The sequence below is a fragment of the Misgurnus anguillicaudatus genome, chromosome 1, assembly GCF_027580225.2.
Source record: "Misgurnus anguillicaudatus chromosome 1, ASM2758022v2, whole genome shotgun sequence".
In the NCBI taxonomy this organism is placed as follows: Eukaryota; Metazoa; Chordata; class Actinopteri; order Cypriniformes; family Cobitidae; genus Misgurnus; species Misgurnus anguillicaudatus.
In genome coordinates, this window is record NC_073337.2 from 21,239,180 (window position 1) to 21,260,602 (window position 21,423).

Genomic DNA, 21,423 nt, shown 5'->3' on the forward strand with positions numbered 1-21,423 from the left:
TGGGTTTTTGTTTTCTTGTTTATTTGTTAAATAAATTATCTGTTATCATCATCTGCTGTCTGCGTCTGGGTTCATCTGGTACCAAACCCTAACATATACAGGATACTATAATTGAGGAGTTCAGATGCAAAAACCTTTTATGTTTAGGTTCAGGAATTTCACTTTAATGGCAATTTAAGGTTATTAGTCAGTAATGAATTATTTTCACAAATGTCACTTTAGTCATTTTATTGGTATTTAACAAATGTGAATGTATTTCGCTGCAAAACTTTCTAAGTGCATGCATGCATTTTTTAAGCAAAAGCTTTTTAAAAATCCACATCTTTAGACAAGACATAGTAAATACAGTATTTCCGGAATATAAGCCGCTCTGGAGTATAAGCCGTATCATTCAAAAATGCGTCATTAAGACGAAATAACATATATAAGTCCCATTTATGTCGCGTTTATTTAGAAAATCATTTCACAAAATCCAAGCTGAAAAACAGACATTTAATCTGGAAAGGCAAGTTATTTAACTAGACAGAACAGCAGGCTGAATAGATGTCTGTATGTTAAAGTAATAATATCAGTTATTTAAACGATAAACCATAGCATACAGAACTTACCTGGAAGGATGAATAGGCTAAATTAACCGAACAAGCCAACTAGCGTGAAGTTTGCATACTCGTCATTCCACATTACTGAATCCATTGAATTTCATAAATACAGAAGCAGCATATAGCGGACTCTCGCGATATTAAACAGTAATGTTGTCTCTTGCCTCATAAATGTCAAAATTAATTCATACTGACTTACAAGGTGCACCTGACTATAAGACGCAGCACTAGCCAAGATATGAAAAAAACGGCTTATTAGGGGAAAATACGGTAGTTGCGGAATCACTAAGGATGCAACTAGAAACATTACAAATGTTGAAAGTCAGAATTCAAAATGAAGAAACTGAACCACATATCAGGGGGTGCTATGATCCATGTAACTTCCACATTTGGGTCGCAAGGGACAAAAGTTGGAATATGATCCATGGTCGCTTCACTTGCTATCGTATCCAATTCAATCTTTGTGCACTTAGAGAACTTTGCAGAAACATTGACATGGCGTTTAGCGTATTTTGCCAAACCGGATTTTCTGAATGTCCTGAAGCTGGGATTTTTGAAAGCATTGGGTTAATATCATTATCTCATTTTTGACAGAGGTGGCGTTTAGTGACTTTTGCATACGTGCTCTTTAATTATCCATCAATGCTTAATAAGATTTGGTTGATTAACTTTATTGTCAACTTTGCATATTGAAGTACTGTACGACTGATCATCTTGTATTTGTTAGTTGATTGTGAATCAAATTGAGATTTGCAGTAGTTTATTTATTTGTATGTTGCTTCGTACAGGTGATGTCCGCTGCCCTTTCTCATTTTCATTTTGTATGCCGGCATCTGTTTTATCTTAAATGGCATTGACCTTTGCTTCTGTTGTGATAGCTCATGCTGATTTTTCTCCGCTTTAAAGGATCAACTTGTCATAGCGTTTAACTTGTGGTGTTTTCGCTCTATAGATGATCAAACCTGACACGAGCCCATCTGTACAGCATTACACCCTCTCTTCAAGGTCAAAGACGGGACATTAGCTCTCTACATTTTCCTAAATAACATTTGCTGATATACTGTAGATGGTTTCTCAGAACAGAGAAAGAGCTTAGTCTCTTTCGTATCCACCCGTCCAGTGTTTAAGTTATTCATCAAAGTTGACTACATTTAGCTATTTACTTCACAGACCTCACGATCAAACAGCTGCCACAACAGCTCAAACTCACATCTTTACCTCAAATGATCCAAAGATTCATGCATGCATTATACTGTTTATGAGCTTCATGCGAGATCAACATTTTTTATGGGAAATAAAAATAGCAGCTTTTGCATTGTTCCTTTCAGATCGTTTTGCTCTATTCGGATTGTTATTTTGGCTTGTAGCACGGTGTTCAGTTCAGTCGATTATTCTGCATTATGTGCACAGAGATGAAAGGAAACTCATGTGACTGTAAGGGACAGGATCAAAGCCGGATGTACCAGTGCTGTGTGTAGATCTAATACTTCAATTGAAAGCATTAAATCTGTATTATAGCTATATTTATTGAAATATGAATTTATAGCATAACATTATAGCCTAGATTGGAAGCAGTACCGCCAAAATAGCAAATAAATGGTTAATTATGTAAAATAATACACTTACTGTATTGAAATTTATGCTAAAGGAAGTGAAAAATCTCCCAGTGGAACAAAACTAAATGCATTAAGATTTCTCAAAACACATTCTCACATCTACACATTTAAAATTAGTTTTGAATGGCTTTTTCCAGCTACTACTTTTATTCAAGGATGCATTAATTTTTCATTACACAAAGATATTTATAATATTACAAATTATTTTAAATTAAATGCTGTATTCCTGCTGCATACTTTTTGCCGCATTGACAACTGTGCAGACGTTCAGGTGAAGTTTCATCTTGCGTGTGGCATTTCTCAAAGGTTTGATGGACTTGTAGGGCATTTCTTACTGAACTTACAATAACAACTGTTCTTATGGTGCCTTTTCTTGTCTTTTTCTTGGTATTCCCCAGTGTAAAATGTGAATTTTTCTTTGAAACTGTTGCTTATGTCATAGTGGGGCCAGTATAGTTTTCTCTTCAGTGTTGTAGATGAAAGTGGCATTTGGTGTGCATCTGAGCACCAGTGAGGTTTCTGTATCTCACAATAGAGACTCTGATGTACTTGTTTTCTGGTTGTCATGCATCTGGGCGTACACTTCACCCTTTGTTCTGATTCAATCCAGTCTGCAATCTTATGCCTTAACAGAAGTGTATAGAGTAGAGTTCATATTTCATAAGAACAGCAGGCTGGTGGGTTTCCAGAAAAATCGACTTGAGAGAAATAGCACATTTTCATATTGATGAAAATTGATTTCTTAGGATTTGCAGTAGACTACTAAAATGGGGCGAAAAACTGACATTTAAAGTAAATAAAAATGTAACTTTTTGCACTTTATAAAGTGTTTTTAAACAGGAATTATTATTGCAACATTGCAGATGGTAATGTTTTGGCAGTGTTTTTGATCAATTAAATACTTGGTTGAACAGAAGCTTCAAATTCTTTCATAAACAGAATGTTTCAATGTTCCAAGAATTTAAACGGTAGTGGTTTCTCATTAATCTGACTGAATCAAGCCTGTTATTTCCTTGAAGCAAGATGTTATATAACCGTGACTGTCATCACTTCAAACTAATTGTCGCTCTTTTAAAAAAAGATTTTTACAAAACAAGTCCCAATACCAATTTTGTTTCTCAGGTGAATTTACCCCTTTAAAGTCACCATGAAATAAATTTCGGTAACACTTTACTTGAAGGGGTGTTCATAAGACTGATATGATGCCTTTATAATAATGACATGACACGTGCCATGAACATGAATGACTTTTTTTACACGTTTATGACAACTGTCATTAAGTGTCATTCATTCAGTTATGTCATTTTTAATGCAAAGATGACATTGTTTGAGATGTCTTTGTTATGACAACTTGACATTAACTAACCAATACATCATAACTTGTCATGACAACTTGACATTACCAAGACAACATAACTCATCACTTTTTACCAGTGATACAAATATAATTTGCCAATAAAATGCCATTAAGTGTTAAAACTCTGTCATATATTTTTATAACAGTGTCAGAAATATTTTTCTTGACCTCAGCTACAGTGGTACAAATATTAATTTGTCATTAAAATGCCATTAAGTGTTAATACTGTGTCAAATAGTGTTATAACAGCATCACAAATATTCTTCAGTTCATAATGTTTTTTTTAAAGTTTCCTCCATGTGTTTAAGAAATAAAATCAGTCATCCAATAATAATAATAATAATAATAATAATAATAATAATTAAAATTGATAAAATTATATTTTATTACATTTGGAGACCGATTCACCTTAAAATAAATGAAAACAGTACTATAATGGGTTAAAGGCGGAGTCCACGATGATTGAAAAACGCGTTGGAAAAGGAGACGGGCCGACTACCAAAACACACTTATAGCCAATCAAATCAAATCAAATGCCGGGTTGCGTATGTGTGGGGCGGGTCTATCAACAGAAGGTCCAGATTCTATTGGGGTAGGGGCGTGTTTGTTTAGGTGATTTCAAATATCAACATTGCCTTTCAAACATCATGGACTCTGCCTTTAAGCCATTCAGCGTTGGGAAAACGGTTAATTAATTAAATAATTAAATGTTTGTTAGTTTTTCCTTCCATTTCAGAAAATTTCAGAAGTTTTGTTAGTTGTCAGTTTTTATGTATTGTGCACATACAGTACATAAAGTTAAGGACAGTATAATCTTTTGACGTGTCTGTTGCATTTTGTTACAGTATTAAAAATGATTTAAAGTAGTATTAACACTTACTAATTTTTTAATGGCAAGTTCAATTTGTACTACTGTAGTTTTGTAGTACTGCAGTATTAAATGACAGTTTAATGTAATGTTAACCCATAAAGAAAGGTAGTTTCCTAAGTTTGATAATTATTCTGCTATGTCATGTTTATGACAGATTTATGACAAGTTATGATGTATTGATTTATGACAAGTTGTCATAACACAGACATCTCAAACAATGTCATCTTTGCATTAAAAATGACATAATTGAACAAATGACACTTAATGAAAGTTGTCATAAAAATCTCCTTCATGTTCATGACACGTGTCATGGCATGATTATGAAGGTGTCATGTCAGTCACCCCTTCAAGTAAAGTGTTACCTACATTTTTATGGAATATTGTACTGTAGTGTTTTATTTTTTTATAAAAGACTTATCAGTGTGCTTCACTATTTTTTTATTTTTTTTATGAAGATTATGCCCTCATAATCTTCAATTAAAAACGTTAACCTCCTCACCCTTTTCAAAATGACCTCTGTTTACTTCCTGTCATGAGGAATGGCGTGAGGGCAGGGCTATCGGAGACTGGTTTCTGCTTGTAAAGTATGACCGGATTACTGTTTTTCCGGGTACAAGCCTCTGCTCATTTTAAGTGAGACTACAATCTCAACATCCATTTATGAGCACCGTTTACTCCTTTCGTTTACACTTTACACTTTGTAAACTCACAGAGTATACTACATTCTCCAGGCTCACGCCATCCCAGAGTTTATTTTTAACTGATCCATAAAAGACGAACCACTGTCTGGTTATCTAGGATTTCAGTATGGTGATGGAGGTTAGGATTGTGATTTTTTTCTGTATTGAATATTAGTATTTTTTGTTTCACTCAGACAAATGACACGATACGTCACAATATACGTTTGATATATGTCACTCGGATAAATGTCGCGAGACGTCAGACTTAACCAGTTAGCAACATGGCTCAACTTCCAACAATCCAATAATTTCCCGATGGACGAAATCTCAAGTCACTCACTACATTTTTTTTATATTTGTCACGATATGGTAAAGAAGACAATTGCTACTTCCGTTTTATGGTGACTTTAAAGATGTTTTAATGATATTGACTAAAAAACAATTTGTTTTGTTGTTCATGTTTATACAGAATTCTGATGTCAAACACACCAGTCATGTTTGTTTATTAAATATCTGCATTTCAATGATCGCTTCAACTACCACATGCATTACACACATTACATTTACAGTAGCTATATTATATTTTATTATACATTATTATATTTTAAAAACAAAACTAACACTAGACCTATACTGACATACAGGCATGACTGTACAGTACTAAACAAATCCTTCTTTGAGAAACATTGAAAAGATCCAGATTTCTCTTGTATTCATCTAAACTTAAACAAACCTGTGACCTCATTGAACTTACACTTGTCCTCAATCACACTACAGATCGCAAGGCTCCCGTGGACATACATGCTTTAAAAAGCTTTTTAGTGAAGGGGTCCTGGACTTCTTTACATGGGGCCATTCAGGAGTCACCATTGGGGAAGAAATGGAGTACAATAGTGGGGTCTCTAGATTTTGCCTTTTCATTTGTAGCCCATCTCAACATAGCTAGTCTGTGTTTTAACATATATACAGATACACAACTGTTCTTCTTCTTCTTCAACATCTACAGGAGAACACATTTGTATTTCCGACACTGTTATTATTTCTTTTGGACAGGGACACTCTCCAGACACTTGACGTTTATTACAGTATATTCTGTGTGATTTGTTTATGCAGTGTTCATGTGTGCTTTAAGTGTTAAAAGTAAGAAAGACTTTTTCTACTTTATCTTGTAGATGAGGCAACACACCAGAAGGAGTGCATAGATAAAGACGAACGAAGAAACAGCCACGTTCCAGAGCAGTTTGCCGGACTCCTTCACGGCTCCTCTCCTGCCTGCGAATCCCCGGACAACCCCTACCAGCTTTACGGCAGTGTCAGGAAGTTTGGCGTTCCGGAGCCCCCCGTCCGACACGGGAATCTGCTCCGAGCGCCAGAGTACCCTCCCCCCTTCCCTAGAACAGGCAGCGAGGCATCTGCGCTTAAAACCCATAGGGAACCCAAACCGCAGATAGTCTACAGGACTGTTTTTCACACCCGGGTCAACCAGACTCCAGTGACACCCATCGAACAGGAAAAGCACGTGAGGAACGGGGAGGCCCAGAACAACAGCACAGGAGGCTCAGCCACCAACGCCACAGGCTACGAGGAAAGAGCCTGCACTTTAGGGAGGATGCGCTCCATTCCAAAAAACGTCTTGGACCTTCAGCTGTCCAGGAATTTCTCCAAATCAGACTCTAACCTTGTAGCCGTGTCCCCTATTGAGGAAGAGCAGTGGAGTTCAAGAGGACAGAACAGCCCAGACAGACTGGAACGAACTCCCTCCTTTACGGCGGAGTGGGAGGAGGTAATAACGTTTTAATTACCAGCTAATTGCAGAATCATTTCCACTTAATTAATTCACTTACAGCAGTTTGACGGCAAGGTAACCAAGCTGACTAGCTTGAAAGGTTTGCTTTCTGTGTGCGCCGTGTGTTTTCAATGTTTGGTGCAAAATCATGATCTGAACTTAATTCATAAATAATAATTCTATAAGTATTAAGTATTCATAATGATAGGCCAGAGATGCAATGCAATGTGTTTTTCCAGTTATAAATGATGGGGATCTTTTTCCGCTAGGGCAACTTTTATTTAGTGTAATGTGGCACTGAAAGTAAAGAAATCGGTCAGTAAATGGAGGGAATACCCTTTAGATTGCGACTCTTGCCTCTTATACAGAATATAAACTTTTAGGTAGACTCTCACAAAAACATCTCTGGTTCATATTTGACCCTTTTTAACTATGTTTTCCATAAATAAAATAAACTTCATTTTTTTGTATCACTAATAATGTGTTCACACCAGATGCAAACGAAGCGTAAAGCCCGTTTTATAGTCGTGCGTAAGTTCTACGCTGTAGCTACAGCTTAGGCTATCCGTATCTCTGCGTAGTCTGACGTGCACCTCGCAAAATTTTTAACAGCGCGTCAGTTCAACACGGACCACAAGCGCTGTGATTGGTCCACCAGAACCCCTCTCGTCAGGTTAAAAAAACGTGTCATAGGTATTTCCGTTTGCGACGGAAGTTGAGCCAAGTTAAGGAGTGATTTAACTCAAACTGCAACAAAAGTCGCTGTTTATTTACTTCCATCATTGCTGGTCTTCTCAAATCATACACAACAAGTTGCTGTTTCTTCTTCGTTTGTGCGTTAACTTCTCAAGCTTCTTCTTCTTTGACCGTCGCGCTGCTACTCTGGTAACACGCGTAGATACTGCCTACCAGTGGTCTGCACGTGTGCTTGCACGTCGACGCGGACGACGACGCGAACGTAAAAATGAAAACCGACATGGAACCTACGCCGTCGTGGTTACGCCTTAGGACCTACGCACAACTATAACGAGCCCTTTAAGCGCGAGTGATTTACATTTGACGCAATAGACATCTGGCGGCGCGAATGAAGCGGCGCAAAAAATCTGAAATTTGGCGGATATTTCAGTCCCTCCAGAAAAACGTGATTATGCGATCACATGATTCAATGCATAATCAGCCAAAGTCCGCATATTTATGTGGGGGCCGCATTTTTTAAAGATGCAGCTCTTTAGCTGCATAAATTGCAGATTTCTGCTCGCAAAATATGCTGGGCTTGCATGATTTCATAATCCCCGCATTTATGTATCAAAAACTCACATATATCTTAGCAGAAAGTTGAAAAATGTTGCATTTAATTACTTCACACATGCGCAGACATGTCCCCTGTTGCCATGGGAATGTTAGGAAGTGACGTAATTACGCGACGGGAACATCAATGAAAAGCTGCAAAACAAGTTCACACAGTTTTTGCAAGTTTCCGCAATTTTGGCAAGTTCCCGCAATTTCATCGCATTTTTTTAAGGAAACAAGATCAAGGATTTTTACCTGCAACAATCACAAAAAACTCTGGAAGGACTTATATTTGCGCAGTGTTAACAAATCAGGAGCTTGCTCTGGTAGTGACGTGATCATGACGAAGCAAGCTGAGGCAGATATACAAAACAACAATGGAGGACAAAATCATTGTCGCTGTATGTGAACACCAGGAGCTGTACGAAACATCTTTGTACTTTTATAGAAACAGGAATACAGTATAAAGGATCTTGCTTGAAAGACACTGGTAAGTTGTAAAAAAGCACTCAATTTGAGCTATATACATACATATTGATATTACAAGCAAATTAAGCGTATTCGCGTCTGAAATTCACGCGTGAATGATTTGCGTTAACTCAAAATGTTTAAGCATTTAACTACGCATGAATAGTGTGATTTATTCACTTAATTAGCAAATTTCACAATTGAATGAAGCGAGTTAACTCAAAATGTTCAAGTTTCAAGTCAACTACGTGCGAATAGCGTGCTTTATTCGCGTCTGGTGTGAGCGCACAGTACGACTTTAGTTTTTAATGGCAAAGCACTTATTATTCCCACAAGTATCACCACTGTAATGGATTCAGTGAGTTTTTGAGTTTTTGTTGACTTTTTAGTTATTACCATACTTAAGCCCGGAATATAGTCTTTTTTTAAGGTTCAATGCATACGCATTGTAACAAAAAGCAATGCATCTCCTGGGCTACATACAACATGCGTGATTACGTGTATAACACACGGGATTTCAAAAATCGGGTGGTGCGCATACATGTAAAATTTGACAGTACTTCAGCATTTAATTTAATTTGATTTGATTAACTTTATTAATCCCCAGAGAAAATTCACATGCCAAAGCAAGCTCACAACACATAATAATAAATAGTATAATTTTTTTTTTTATTACAACAGTTTGTACACAATGACCTGAGAAACTATTATACACAGCACCACATTAATTTAGTTTCGAGCATGAAGCATAAGGTAAACATTCCCTTTATCAATACACAATCAGACTTTTACAACAATCAAAAATATTGATATAAAATCGAATGGCTGTTAGAAAGACAATAGATTAAGTATTATCTATTTTAGCTTAGATTTAGATCTATTCATGTTAAGATTTAGACGATAGATGTTGGGAAAGTCGGGATAATAGTGTCATAAAACATTTTAGCAAAGATCAAAATAAGAAACTGATCAGTTAAAATGTATAAATGAGGTGTATTATTATTTTTTAATCAATATTAAAGATAGCAAAGTTATATTTTCACATAATCATTGTGCATAATGTAAAGAAGATTATATGTAAAAAACAGTAAATCACAAAAAAATGACTTTAGCTTGGTTTTTGTAGACGGGTTTACTGCATCTTTTGTGAAATCTCTTTCAGGTCAGCACTTTTATTCAGATACTGCCAGTGTTTAAAAGACCTTTCCACTTTATAAAACAGATTCCACAGTCCATAAATTGAATGCGTCACAGCATTTACTTTCTGTCCTCACCCAGCTGCCAGGCTTTCAGAAGTGAACATATATTAGAAATAACTGATCAAAGCCGAGAGAAGAGAGTTCTGCATCCGTTCATCTGAGCGCTCTTTATAGTAAAACTCAGTCCACTGAGAGACACTGAGGGCTGTTCTTTGAAGGCAGGTGTTCGCCTCTAAGGATGTGAAACGCCACTTTCTCCACTCCGAACATCACTGTCATCCTAATGAGGAGACATTCATCAAGAAACCCGTTGCACTCTCTCTCCAAACTGACATAACAGAACTGATCCTGATGAATTACCTTCATCATTCCCATTTTTCACCCAGCTTTTAGCCAGTTTTCGGAAGATAATTACTGACATTTAAGAGAAACTGGTACTAAGGTTTTGAACGTAACAGGAATAAGAAGAAGTCTATTGGGGAATGCCGCATTTAAAGTATTTAAATATAGGGATGAGAGCCTGGCATTATGCAAACATATGCAATTGCCCTGATGGCTGTTCTTAACTCTTTCCCCGCCAGCGTTTTTAAAAGTTGCCAGCCAGCTGCATCATTTTTTATGATTTTCACAAAAGTTTAATGCCTTCCAGAAAATGTTCTTCTATAACTATATACAATAATCTCATACAAAAACATACAATATATCAAATGAAAGAACAGAGCATCTGCTTTCAACCAAAAAAAAAAGGTTTCATCATACCTTAATTTGTTCTCTTTTATCACCTCTCAAATATGGGTAGGTTTCTTCAAATATACCAAATTTTGAGCAAAAAAACTGAGATACAGCAAAGAAAATAAGTATTTGACACATCAGTAAGGGGATTTCTAAGTGGGCTATTGCCAACATTTCCAGATGTAGCCATCAAGCCAAATATTGAATTCATACAAAGAAATCAGAACATTTAAGTATACAAGTTGAGTCATAATAAATAAAGTGAAATGACACAGGGAATAAGTATTGAACACATGAAAAGAACAAGGTGCAAAATGGCATAGAAAGCCAGGAGATCACATGAGGCAATCCCAAAATTAATTGCAACAAAGTTGATTGTACTTTTATTTAGCACATAAAAGTGTAGGTAAAAAAAGTGACTACTTGATCCTAAATTTTTGTACTTTGTGTATTCGTTCTTTTTAGAGTACTGAACTATTCCCCTGTATCGAGTATCCTGTTTTGCTTTGCACTGAACATTGTGTAGTCTTCTGCCTGTCTAGAGTGTTCAGATTCACTCCAGTTAAAGTTTTAAAACACTGCTAATTTCTCTTTCTCTCCACAGATTGACAAGATCATGAGCTCCATAGGTGCTGGAATTGGCACAGAGATAGAGGAGGTTACAGGGGATCAATCAGGTGTGTGCGTTGATGCATATTATCAGTTTTCATTCTACTCTTAACAGATATCCATCTACTATAAGGGTCTGAGGCATGATATGAATGTCATATAGCTTCTGTGAAGTTTGTAGTACTATGAAACAAGACAGTTTGCTTCAGTAATGTCAAAGACCCGCTCATAGGCAACTGGGGAGCTTTCTGAGGCGTAACCATGGATACAGTACAATATTCTCTTTGTACGGTCCCTGTGCATTTGTTGTAATGAGAGCAGGGGGACAGGGAGTGGCTGGACGGTTCAGACCTCTAAACACTGATTATGGGACAGTTTTGTTCTTCACAGTGATGAAAAAGAACATTACACTTACTGGAGGTTCGTTTAATGAGACTTTTTGGAAATAGAGGAAAAGTCTCCAGAGCCACTTGTCCTCCTCTCTTTTCATCTTTTCATCCTTATTTTCTTCTTTTTGCCTTCTCTCATGCCTTCTTTACTCTTGTCAAGCCCCACATGTCATGCCCTCTTGCAGCATATTTTTGCTCCTCATCTCCCCTTTTTCTCCTTTTTCACCTCTCACCTGTCTTATACACTCTTTCTCTTGCTTCTCTCTTTGTCATTTTCTTGTTTTTGTCATCTCTTTACTCCTTCTTCTCTCCACTTCTCCTCTCCTCTTACCTCTCCTCTTGTTCCTATTCTTAACCCACCTCCTCTCCATTCCTCTTCTCTCCTTTAGACTCCATTCCTTTTCTATTCTTTAGTAGGGATGCACCGATCCGATATTCTGGATCGGTATCGGGGCCGATCCGGCCTTTTTTGCTGGATCGGATATCGGACTAACAGGACCGATCCAGTTCCGATACTGCGCGTTACGCATGGTTGTCACTGACAAGCGATTAAAACGTCAAAGTATTATAAAAGCACCATAAACGTTTTTATGTACTATAATCAAAGTCATCTTACACTCAATAGCTTCATGTGAAAGAACAAACGCACATTTAAAGATATTAATGTTCACAGAAACACTGTAACTTACATGCAAACTGAGTTAATCCACTGATGAGAAGCGGATGGATGAAAACGCGTCATTCAACACACGCACACACACAAGATAACTGTAACGTTAGGCTTTATTAAAGATCTGATTTGATAAAGTCTCAGTAAGCTGTTGGATGGATGCAATTCACTATGTGCTGAGTTAATGCACAGGTGAAGCGGACGGATGAAACGCGTCATTCAACACACGAACCCTCAATAACTGTAGTCTGTTTTAAAGATCTGATTTTATAAAGTCTCAGTAAGCTGTTAGATGGATGCAATTCAGTATGTGCTGAGCACACGATGCCTCTAATCTCTTTGTTGTAATAGTTATGAATGTAACTTTCCATTGCGGTGCGAGGATTCCCATGTGAGTGTGAGGACGCTTCTAGAGCATCAATGCTGCACCCAGGAAGCACAGTATTGCGCAAAATGCGCACTCAATATGATTTAGGCGCATCAATTCTGCACCCGAAATGTGCATAAAAGGTCCGGTTAAGTGCATAATTCCCAAAATAACCATCTGCACACTAAAGATTTTTTACTGTGACTTTGCGCAATTAAGGAAAATATATTTAGCATACTTATTTGATCAAACGTGCCTATTTTATTTTCTCCTAAACACTGCCATGGTAAATATAATTACTAATATTCTTGTAAATTGTAAATCATTTTAAATTATTGTTTTTTACTTTAAAATTATAATTATATATAATATAATTATATTATGCTAGATTTAGCAGAAAGCACTATACACATTTATATAGTGTGTGTGTGTGTGTGTGTGTGTGTGTGTGTGTGTGTGTGTCTGTGTCTGTGTCTGTGTCTGTGTGTCTGTGTGTAATTTAAATTGCTCAAGAAAAATACAGTAGTATCGGATCGGCAGGTATCGGAATCGGCCGATACTCAGAATTCGGGTATCGGAATCGGATCGGAGATGGAAAAAGTGGTATCGGTGCATCCCTATTCTTTAGACTCCTCTCATTTTCTCGCATCTCTTTTTAACGCACCTCCTCTCCATTCCTCTTCTCTTCTTTAGACTCCTCTTATTTCCTCCCATCTCTTTTTAACGCACCTCCTCTCCATTCCTCTTCTCTTCTTTAGACTCCTCTTATTTTCTCACATCTCTTTTTAACGCACCTCCTCTCCATTCTTCTTCTCTTCTTTAGACTCCTCTTATTTCCTCACATCTCTTTTTAAAGCACCTCCTGTCCATTCCTCTTTCTCCTTTTGACTCCTCTTATTTCCTCGCATCTCTTTTTAACCCACCTCCTCTCCATTCCTCTTCTCTTCTTTAGACTCCACTTGTCTACTCCATCTCTTTTTAACCCACCTCCTCTCTATTCCTCTTCTCTTCTTTAGACTCCTCTTATCTCTTCACATCTCTTTTTAACCCACCTCCTCTCCATTCCTCTTCTCTCCTTTAGCCTCTTCTTAACCCTTCACATCTCTTTACTCCTTCTTCTCTCCACTTCTCCTCTCCTCTTACCTCTCCTCTTGTTCCTATTCTTAACCCACCTCCTCTCCATTCCTCTTCTCTTCTTTAGACTCCTCTTATCTCTTCACATCTCTTTTTAACGCACCTCCTCTCCATTCCTCTTCTCTTCTTTAGACTCCTCTTATTCCCTTGCATCTCTTTTTAACGCACCTCCTCTCCATTCCTCCTCTCTTCTTTAGACTCCTCTTATGTGTTCACATCTCTTTTTAAAACACCTCCTCTCCATTCCTCTTTTCTCCTTTAGCCTCTTCTTTACCATTCACATCTCCTTTTCATTCACCTCCTTTCTATTTCTCTTCTCTTCTTTAGCTTCTCCTTTTATCCCCTAACATGTAATTTTCACCCACCTCCTCCCAGTTCCTCTTCTCTCATTTAGCATCTCCTCTTATTCCCTCACATCTCCTTTTCATCCACCTCCTTTCAATTTTTCTTCTCTCCTTTACCTTTCCTTTTATCCCCTTGCATTTACATTTCACCCACCCCATCTCCATTTCTCTTCTTTTCTTTAGTCTTTCCTCTTATCCCCTAACATTTCATTTTAAACCACCTCCTCTCCATCCCCTAACATGTCATTTTAAACCACCTCCTCTCCATCCCCTAACATGTCATTTTAAACCACCTCCTCTCCATTCCTATTCTCTCCTTTATACTCCTCTTATCTCCTAACTCTCTTTTAACCTACATCCTCTCCATTCCTCTTCTCTCCTTTATACTCCTCTTATCTCCTAACATCTCTTTTCACCCACCTCCTCTCCATTCCTCTTTTCTCCTTTAGCCTCCTCTTATCTCCTCACATCTCTTTTTAACCCACCTCCTCCCAGTTCCTCTTCTCTCCTTTAGCCTCCTATCATCTCCTCACATCTCTTTTTAACCCACCTCCTCTCCATTCCTCTTCTTTGTTTTAGTCTTTCCTCTTATCCCCTAACATGTAATTTTCACCCACCTCCTCTTCATTCCTCTTCTTTCCTTTAGCCTCCTCTAATCTCCTCACATCTCATTTTCACCCACCTCCTCTCCATTTCTCTTCTTTCCTTTAGTCTTTCCTCTTATCTTCTCATCTTTCCTTTTGTCTTGCTTTTTCTCTGTCAGTCCTCCATTGTTTTCCTTTTCACCCTCCTCCACTTTTCTCGTTTCTGCTCTCCTCTGCTTTCTTTTAGTTTATCTCATCTCCTCACCTTTAATCTGCCTCTTCTCCTCTAATTTCTTTTCTCCACTGCTCACTTTTCCTTTTTACTCACATCCTCTCCTCATCTTGTGTCTCCCCTCCCCGATCCTCTTCTTGACTTTAGCCTCTCGTCTTGTCTCCTCACCTCTCCTTTTCACCTCCTTTAGCCTCACTTTTTCCTCTGCATCTCCCTTCCCTTCTCCTCTTCTCTTGCTTTGGCTTTCCTTATATCTCATCACCTCACCTCCTCTCCCTTCATTTCTCTCCCCCCCCTGTCCTCTCCTCCTCTCCACTCTCAACTCCTCACCTCTTCCTTTCCTTCTGTCCCTGTTATCCCCTCTCCTCTGCAGTGGTCCCTTGCTTTGCTGTCCACAGAAATCCCATTCCTCTTTCCATTCCTCCAGTGCTCACAGACACCCACATACTGTGTGTGGGAGCAACAGCAGCTTCTGCACTCAGACAAAGAGGCTGGGGTTGATCTGATGGCTATTATCGCCAGTGTGAGGTACAGCTAGAGGAAAGAAGGGAGGGAGAGAGAGAGAGAGAGAGAGAGAACAGGATGCAGAAGCATACAAATGAGTGTGGGAGTGCTGAAGAAACGAAATCTACCAAGCAAACTGCACACTGTTGTTCCTCTCTCTCTCTCCCTCCCTCCCTCTCTTTCTCTCTCTCTCTCTCTCACACAAACATGCTTGCTCGCTTTCGCAAACACACACATGCCTGCGCTCACACACGTTGAGACACAGGTTGAGCAGCGCGGCGGCTGTTAGCGATCGCGCATCTCTCTTTACCCTCGTTTGTGGATGTAATTTGGAGCTTATAAGAATGTCGACCTTCACAGCCAGCGTATTTCTCCACCAGCATGGACCCTAACGTTCACTCTTAAGAGAGGAAGCCCTCTCCTTTTCGTTTTTTCGTCTTTCTCCCTTTCTCAACTGTTTTTGAAGCATCATTTACTTGTTTACCCCCCTGCAGTCACTTTACTACCTCTCTCTCTTTCGCTCGCGTCCTCCGTCTCTCTGCGAGCATGGCGGGTTCGTTTGACAGCCACATCGCGCGGAACATGATGTGGCAGTGCCAGCTCTCGCAGCCAGACTGCCGCTGTTACAGGGTGGACGGCTACTCACTTCTGAAACGCCTCCCTCTGCATCCTCTCATAGGTCCCCGTTGCCCCGTCCAATCTGTGGGACAGTGGCTGGACAACATCGGCCTGGTGCAGTACGAAAACCACCTGCTGTCTAACGGCTTCGACAATGTTCAGTTTATGGTGAGTGTCTCCTTTACACTTTCATGTCTTTCAGAAATTATCTCAATTTTTCTTATTCACCTTAGTTTTGGGTATGCATGAATACTTTGTTTAAAATGTTCTTGTTGAGGCTGTTCTGCAGTTAGATTACTGTTGGAATAGTGCATTGTCCATAATAAACAAAACATTAGATATTTATTTAGTTAAAATTACTTGTATGCATTTCATTTTGTTTTGATGATATTTGATCTTAAATGTTTACTGTATACGATCATTTCAAGTCTTGTAAAAAATGTTTGAAAACACCTGTGGCTGCTCGGTGAGGGACATATCTTGGGAATATCTTGTGTCGTAGATATTTAAAGTGTTGTGATGTTCTCACCATGCTGCATGGGTGCTTATTGATACAGCTTTGCATTCCAGCACGAGGTCAACGTCACTTCTCTGACAATGCAGAAAACATGTCCACCGTGGGTGTGTTCAGATGCATGCATGCCTTTGGCTGGTATGTGTGTGTTTCAGTGTTTGGAGGAGGAGTCCGTCTTTAACCAAGATATAGATGCTAATGAGAAATGAGTCAATCGATACTGCCCATACATTTATGATTACCAGTAATAATCCTGCAGACTGGGATAAAATCCATCACTGAAGGCAGTATAGGTAACTTTAAAAAAATATATAGTTGGAAGATCAGGGTTAATTCACTTTAATTGTCGCTTAATTTGCTTACTGTTTATATTTTTCTGTAGATTATCATGAAAATATTTTTATTGTCATGTGTACCTAGACACAATGAAATTCTTATTTTGCTTTTACCTCATGAGAACAAGGGTAACACGACAGAAAACAAAAACAAAAAATTTAAACAATTAAAAAAAGTAAAGAAATTGCAATTAAAAACACTTTAAAAATAAAAGTAGCAAGTACAATAAAAAGTACAAATTCCTAAATAGTGCAAACAATTTACTATGTACGAGAACCCCATATTAAATGGAGACACTTATGTAACAATTTTTGTAACATTTTAGTGGCAACGCTGTAGTGCAATTATGCAAATAAAGTGACCGTATTTTTAAAGTAATAACTAAGTGGAGATAAAGTGACATAGTAGTGCAATTGTACTAAAGTTTCCTGGTCCAGTCAATATGAAGTTGGGTAAGAAAGTCAACTTGCTGTGATATACTGGTCTAACTGGTGGACAATGCTGACCATCAACACAACTTAACTGGTCTTTCTGATGAAACATGGAAATCTTGTTAACAAACCTGGTGGGCAGACAAGCACACCGTTACCTTATTTACAACATATGTTGGTGATCAGCTACTGTATGCTGGTCAGCAAACTAAAGTAAAACTTTAGTGAACTAAAACTGCATTAAAATGCAAATCAGATAAGTGATCCAACGATGTTAAAGTGGTCAAAACAAACATGGCAGTAAAATTTTTTATGAGTATACTGTCTTAACATCCTCAAAATATTTGAAAAGCAAAACTTTATAAAGTTTATTACTATTTGCCAATAGAACGAATAAATCATATTTTTTAAAGATTTTTATTAGCTTTTTAAGATTTTTTAGTCTGTTGACCTCACATTTGGTATGTATTTGGTACTGTATATATAGGCCTAAATGTTTTAAGGATAGGTAAATGTTGTTTCTGGAAAAATATTAAACAATACAGATTTTTGCAATGCAATGTACAGTTTACACTGTCAGAAAAAATGGTCCCTAGCGGTCACTATAGGACATTACTCTTCAAAACGGTCCTAAGATTTACCATTTAGGTACAGATATGTATACATGTACATTTGATACCCATAAGTACCTTTGAGGTACTACCATTAACTATTTAGATGCAAATGTGTAGTTTTTCAAAGGGTACCGCCCCAGTGACAGCTGTGACCACTTTTTTTAAAGTGTAAAACATTACACTCTAAAAAATTTGCTGTAATTTTGCAGCTGGTTGCCAGTAACTTACTGTAGAAGGTAAAGTCAAAAAATGTTTCATGTTCATTTAACTTTGAACAAAATGTTGCCAGTAAATAACATAAATGTAAAATCTACAGTAAGTTACTGGCAGCTAGTTGCCAGTAATACCAATTAATACTGTAATTTCTACAGACATTTTTTACAGTGTATGTAAACTTTATATGTGACCCTGGACCACAAAACCAGTCATAAGGGTAATTGTTTTAAATCGAAAGCTGAATAAATAAGCTTTCCACGGATGTATGGTTTGTTAGCATAGGACAATATTCGTCCAGTATACAACAAAATCTGGGTTGCAAAAAAATCGAAATATTGAGAAAATCGCCTTTTAAAGTTGTCCAAATGAAGTCATTAGCAACTGCATCTCACCAAAAAAAGTTTTGATATATTTATGGTACACTGTAAAAAAATTCCGTAGAAATTGCAGCTGGGTTGCTGGTAATTTACTGTAGATTTACATTTATGTTATTTACTGGCAAGAGTTTGTTCAAAGTTAAATGAACATTAAACATTTACAAGTCGTTGTCTTTACAGAGTAAAACTAAAAAAAACAGCATCAAGCAAAACATTCTGGGAAACAAAATCTGAAGCAAAAAAACAGAAAAAGGTTAATGATGATTTCTGGTTCCCAGAATGCTTTGCATGAGGCTGTAATGTTGTGGTTTTGTTCTGTAAAGATAAAGACTTGTTCATATTTAAAGTTTATTTAACTTTGAACAAACTCTTTCCAGTAAATAACATAAATGTAAATCTACGGTAAATTACTGGCAACCCAGCTGCAATAACATTGTAATTTCTACAGAATTTTTTTACAGTGTAGGAAATGTACTAGTGATGCACCGATGTATCGGCCGCCGATATTTATCGGCCGATTTTTAATGAATTTGAAACCATCGACATATCGGCAATAGCACGAGAAAGGCCGATACCGATTGTTTATTAATTAACTGCATAAAGAAATCCATTATATGTAAAAAATGAGTTAATGTTGTTTATCAAATAAATGCTGAATAGCAAAAACCACCTTTGAAGGTTGTCATGCTGTCGTATTATATTTGTTTTAGCTTAATTTGTGCCTCTTTCATTATGTTGGTCAGTTGAATGTTAATTAGATCCAATCCATGTTCAGTAAAAATAATTTGATGCAGAAATAAACTAGCTAATAGACCAACTGTATAGTATTGTATACAAGTTCTTAATATCGGTATCGGCCAGAAGTTGTCTGTTTAAATCGGCATCGGTATCGGCCCAAACAAATCCTATCGGTGCATCCCTAAAATGTACAAAATATCTTCATGGAACATGATCTTTATATAATATCCTAATGATTTTTGGCAATAATTTTGAAGAGTTTCGTTGCAAAACGAGATAAATCCAATTTTTTTTACATTTTTGTCAAAACATGTTTATTACTATGTTATCATGTTATTATTTTGTTTTATGGTGCTACTTAGCTGTATTTTTTAAGTTATGAAGGTTTAAATCAAAACAAACCAACTGCAGTTGCATTGAAATTAATTGGAATGCACAACAAATAACCAGATTTCTGAACAATTAAAAAAACGGTAGTTATCTCGTTTTGCAACGAAACTCTTCATTTTTGGCTTTTGCTACAAATTTATCCATGCTACTCAAGACTGGTTTTGTGGTCCAGGGTCACATATTCCAATATTAAGGTAACAATTGTTTCACTTTGCAATCTTGCAAAACATTTTCTAAGTAAAAGCCGTGACGTAAGCTGTGTTCCTCATTTACAGTGCATTATGTATGGCTTTGAGCGTTTAGATGTCTAATTAATTAGTTGCAATTTGTTTGCTAAATGAAAAGGTTTCGCAGCAACTCATTTTGCAATAATCTATGTTTTAGAAATGATCAGCTACACATTTGTCTCTACAGCTTTAATAGTGATCAGCTTTATCATACATCACATGCATTCATTTACTTAAAACATGTTGTTCACAAGTTAGCCACTAAAAGCACAGATTCCTTCAAAATGTAGTGTGTATACAGATTTTGCAAACAAATCTTTGCTTTGAAGTTCTGGAACAACTGACCAGAGCTTTGATCAAAAACATATACATTGAATCTGAATAAAACTGATGAAATCCAGTAGCACATGCACACGGTTGTGTATGTGATGAGTCGCTTAGAGAGTGTTTAGTTGCTGATGCGGATAACCATCCCCCAGCTCTGACCCGCATCCATCTCTGCGGTTGCCGAGGCAACAGCAGTGAGAGAGAGCACAGGGTATTTTAGCTATAGAAATTTCAAAAATGTGCATTTTCTTTCTGACTGTTGTCATGGAAATGGATTGCTCTGTGTCCCTGCGGAGCGTTCTTATCAGTTTTAATAGTGTTAAAAACCTCCTGAAGTCAGCGCTGATTTGTCAACACCTGCCGTAATGGCAGCATTGACGATTTCGCCTGAGAGCAATTAAAAATCTTGAACGTGACCTTATCCGAGTGCTGAAAAAATAACTACGATTGCGCTCACTAGAAGGAAAACTTTTCCTCAATGCAATAAGAAAAATTCCTTTACACATACACAAAGATAACGTATATGTGTTTTCTGTACCACTAGCCTCTCCAAATTAAAATTTTCAAGGCAGTTCTTTAAAGACTCCCCATCTGCCAGAGCAGTATTATAACAATAAGTCTTCTAATAGCTTTGAGTCTTTTTATTAAATTAGCAGATCAGACTCATCAAACAGTTTGTTGATTATGAATCAGAGTTTCAAGTTAAACTCACTGAGTTCATAATCCCATCACAGTGGTTCACAAGTTAATAGGTTGGACGGAAAGATGAATAGTAAATAACAGTATCTTTGGTATAGTTTTCTTTTGTGTTACTACTTGTTTTTATTACTATTTTTTATAGCTTTTAGGTATAAAAAAGAAATGTACAGAGCATCTGCAAAAAAACAAACAAAATAAAATAAAATTAGCAACCAGATCTTACATAGTCCTTTAACCTTCCCAAAAAAACAAAAAAAATAAATAAATGAATGCAATGTTACACATTCATACAAGCTCTCATTCTGGAGAGGACCAAGCTGTCTATCTGTTCGTTCTCTGTAACACGCTTGGACCTCTGCACCCAAAAATGTTGGCTTGTTTAACCAATTGTGTCAATGGATATGCATAGGTTTATTTATACCTTAATGGTTAAAACAACCCAAGAGTGTACTATTTGCAGCCATTGTTCTTTAGTTGGTGGGTACTTGATCTGCTTTTCAGGGCT

At 37.3% G+C, this 21,423-nt stretch overlaps 1 protein-coding gene across 3 annotated transcripts in view; it reads left to right on the top strand.

Moving 5' to 3' along the window:
- Positions 1-21,423, top strand: part of anks1b (ankyrin repeat and sterile alpha motif domain containing 1B) — a 221,870-nt gene that overhangs the window by 141,259 nt on the left and 59,188 nt on the right. For all 3 annotated transcript variants that reach the window (XM_073868022.1, XM_073868029.1, XM_073868031.1), the window contains 3 exons: positions 6,295-6,906; positions 11,203-11,275; positions 16,111-16,211. In XM_073868022.1, coding sequence (XP_073724123.1) covers positions 6,295-6,906; positions 11,203-11,275; positions 16,111-16,211 — 786 coding nt within the window. The remainder of the gene's footprint in view (positions 1-6,294; positions 6,907-11,202; positions 11,276-16,110; positions 16,212-21,423) is intronic.